This window comes from Thalassophryne amazonica, chromosome 20 (genome assembly GCF_902500255.1).
Source record: "Thalassophryne amazonica chromosome 20, fThaAma1.1, whole genome shotgun sequence".
NCBI lineage: Eukaryota > Metazoa > Chordata > Actinopteri > Batrachoidiformes > Batrachoididae > Thalassophryne > Thalassophryne amazonica.
Window position 1 is genome coordinate 2,271,246 of NC_047122.1, and position 3,695 is coordinate 2,274,940.

At 49.1% G+C, this 3,695-nt stretch overlaps 1 protein-coding gene across 1 annotated transcript in view; it reads right to left on the bottom strand.

Annotated features, from left to right (window-relative positions):
* Positions 1-677: 677 nt before the first annotated feature.
* Positions 678-3,695, bottom strand: part of top2b (DNA topoisomerase II beta) — a 215,899-nt gene continuing 212,881 nt past the window's right edge. The window contains exon 36 of the mRNA XM_034161467.1: positions 678-1,113. Coding sequence (XP_034017358.1) covers positions 958-1,113 — 156 coding nt within the window. The 3' untranslated portion in view covers positions 678-957. The remainder of the gene's footprint in view (positions 1,114-3,695) is intronic.

The window sequence follows — 3,695 nt, forward strand, 5'->3', positions numbered from 1 at the left end:
ACAACAAAGCACAAATACATGCACAGGTTGGGTTTTTTTTTTTTACTTTAAATTTCCCCCACATATTAGTGGAACCCATCAGGTCTGGAAGCATCTACCACAACATGGATCCACTTTGGGTCCCAGATGGCAACCACCCAGGCAGACAACTGGACCATCCCCACATCTCAAAAACAGCCATCCATCTGCTGCAGCCAGGTGAAGCGAGGGCGTTTCCTTGGTCTTCCACAGCCACTGGGGTCCTCAACATCATGTATCTTAATCTAGATTCAGGATGACTGCAAATCCAGGTACTCAAGATCCTTCACTCAGCTTATGTAGTGCTGCTATCAGGTTATCCACTGATTCTTCAAAGATCACAGGTCAGTAAACATTTCCTTGCAACAAAGGTGCTGCTGGTTTCCACCAATGGACCCAACAATCAGTCCATGCAAGTATTAACCAGGGTAGTAGCCAGAACATATCCCTGAGGAACACCAGTCTTCACATCCAGCACTCAGGCTGGCTATCATGTTGAGCAACTTCTTAAGATCCCAAAAATTCTCAGATTTCCGAGAGCAACCAGGTGGACTGAATGTAACAAACATACGCTGTATTTAATGTGGTGGAAAACAAAGTGAGTCCCGCTGTAACCGTTAGCGCTGGTCTCTGACGGAAGAACCACAGGCCCACAGAAATCAACATTTCATCATTTACTTTCAACTTCATGTCCAAAAAGTTACATATTTTAACAATTAAAATGTGCTAAAGCACAGCATTCTAAACTTCTAAAAGCTGCGTCAGACAAATACAGGTTTCAATGAGCATATAAAAGAAATCTGTATATGTATAATAAAAAACACCTACACATTAAAAATTATTCAACATCACCATTAATGAAAAGAACCAAACAGGAAATGTACAAAAGTCTGTGGGAACACAGAAGAAGGAGCAGTGTGAACGCTGCGCCCAGCTGCTTCAGTCGAACATGTCGTCCTCGTCCTCGTCCTCCTCGTTGTCCAACTCATCAAAGTACTTCACCTCCTTCTTGGCTCGGCCCGGCCGGTCACGGGACCGAGCGCGGTGAGCGTTACTGTCGGCATCCTCGTCCTCAGACAGCGCCTTCTCAGATTTCTGCAGAGGAGAGAGACCGTGACGGGCGTCATTTATAGTCACACACACACACACACACACACACACACACACACACACACACACACACACACACACACAGAGACAGACAGACACACAGACACATACAGGGGGTGCCGTGTGACAACACGCACACACACACACAGACAGACAGACACACACGGGGTGATGTGTGACAACACGCACACACGCACGCACGCACGCACGCACACACACACACACACACATACACACACACACAGACAGACACACACGGGGTGATGTGTGACAACACGCACACACGCACACACACACACACACACACACACACACACACAGACAGACAGAGACACAGAGACAGACACACACACATAGACAGACAGACAGACACACACAGGGGGTGGCTTGTGACAACACGCACACACACACACAGACAGACAGACACACACAGGGGGTGCCTTGTGACAACACGCACACACACACACAGACAGACAGACACACACAGAGGGTGCCTTGTGACAACACGCACACACACACACAGACAGACAGACACACACAGAGGGTGCCTTGTGACAACACGCACACACACACACAGACAGACAGACACACACAGGGGGTGCCTTGTGACAACACGCACACACACACACAGACAGACAGACACACACAGAGGGTGCCTTGTGACAACACGCACACACACAGACACACACACACAGACAGACACACAGACAGACAGACAGACAGACACACACACACAGGGGGTGCCGTGTGACAACACACATGCACGCACACACACACAAAGACACACACAGACAGACAGACAGACACACACACACACACAGGGGGTGCCGTGTGACAACACACATGCACGCACACACACACACACACACACACAAAGACACACAGACAGACAGACACACACAGGGGGTGTCGTGTGACAACACACACGCACGCACACACACACACACAGACACAGACAGACAGACAGACACACACACACACACAGGGGGTGCCATGTGACAACACGCATGCACGCACGCACACACACACAGGGGGCGCCGTGTGACAACACGCACACACACACACGGGGAGGGGGGTGTGCTGTGTGACAACACGCACACACGCGCGTGCACACACACACACAGACAGACACACACAGGTGGTGCCGTGTGACAACACGCACGCACACACACACAGAAAGACACACACACAAAGACAGACAGACAGACAGATACACACAGGTGGTGCCGTGTGACCAGTGGTTGGCTCTCGGTATTGTATCACTTCCTGTTCCGGAGCACAGCGGTGTTTTGCTGTATCTGTTAGCTGTTTAATCTGCGCAGTTAGATTGATCTAGTTATCTAGATTACGATTTGTTTCCCAGTGTAATCTTTACGTGCCTTAACTAAAGCACTCCTTCTGCTGAATCACCTCTAAATTATTTACACATTATTCACTTTGCGTGTTTTTAGGAATCCACTAGCTTAGCGTAGCTATTAGCTCTTAGCCGATTTAGCATGGCGGCTTCTCCTGTCTCTCCCGCACTTTTCTGCTCTGGGTGTGAAATGTTTAGTTATTCCTCGGCCTCCTTTAGCAGTAACGGTACTTGTAATAAGTGTAGCTTATTCATAGCTTTGGAGGCCAGGCTGGGCGAATTGGAGACTCGGCTCCGCACCGTGGAAAATTCTACAGCTAGCCAGGCCCCTGTAGTCGGTGCGGACCAAGGTAGCTTAGCCGCCGTTAGTTACCCCCTGGCAGATCCCGAGCAGCCAGGAAAGCAGGCTGACTGGGTGACTGTGAGGAGGAAGCGTAGCCCTAAACAGAAGCCCCGTGTACACCGCCAACCCGTTCACATCTCTAACCGTTTTTCCCCACTCGGCGACACACCCGCCGAGGATCAAACTCTGGTTATTGGCGACTCTGTTTTGCGAAATGTGAAGTTAGCGACACCAGCAACCATAGTCAATTGTCTTCCGGGGGCCAGAGCAGGCGACATTGAAGGAAATTTGAAACTGCTGGCTAAGGCTAAGTGTAAATTTGGTAAGATTGTAATTCACGTCGGCAGTAATGACACTCGGTTACGCCAATCGGAGGTCACTAAAATTAACATTAAATCGGTGTGTAACTTTGCAAAAACAATGTCGGACTCTGTAGTTTTCTCTGGGCCCCTCCCCAATCAGACCGGGAGTGACATGTTTAGCCGCATGTTCTCCTTGAATTGCTGGCTGTCTGAGTGGTGTCCAATAAATGAGGTGGGCTTCATAGATAATTGGCAAAGCTTCTGGGGAAAACCTGGTCTTGTTAGGAGAGACGGCATCCATCCCACTTTGGATGGAGCAGCTCTCATTTCTAGAAATCTGGCCAATTTTCTTAAATCCTCCAAACTGTGACTATCCAGGGTTGGGACCAGGAAGCAGAGTTGTATGTAGTCTTACACACCTCTCTGCAGCTTCTCTCCCCCTGCCATCCCCTCATTACCCCATCCCCGTAGAGACGGTGCCTGCTCCCAGACTACCAATAACCAGCAAAAATCTATTTAAGCATAAAAATTCAAAAAGAAAAAATAATATAGCACCTTCAACTGCACC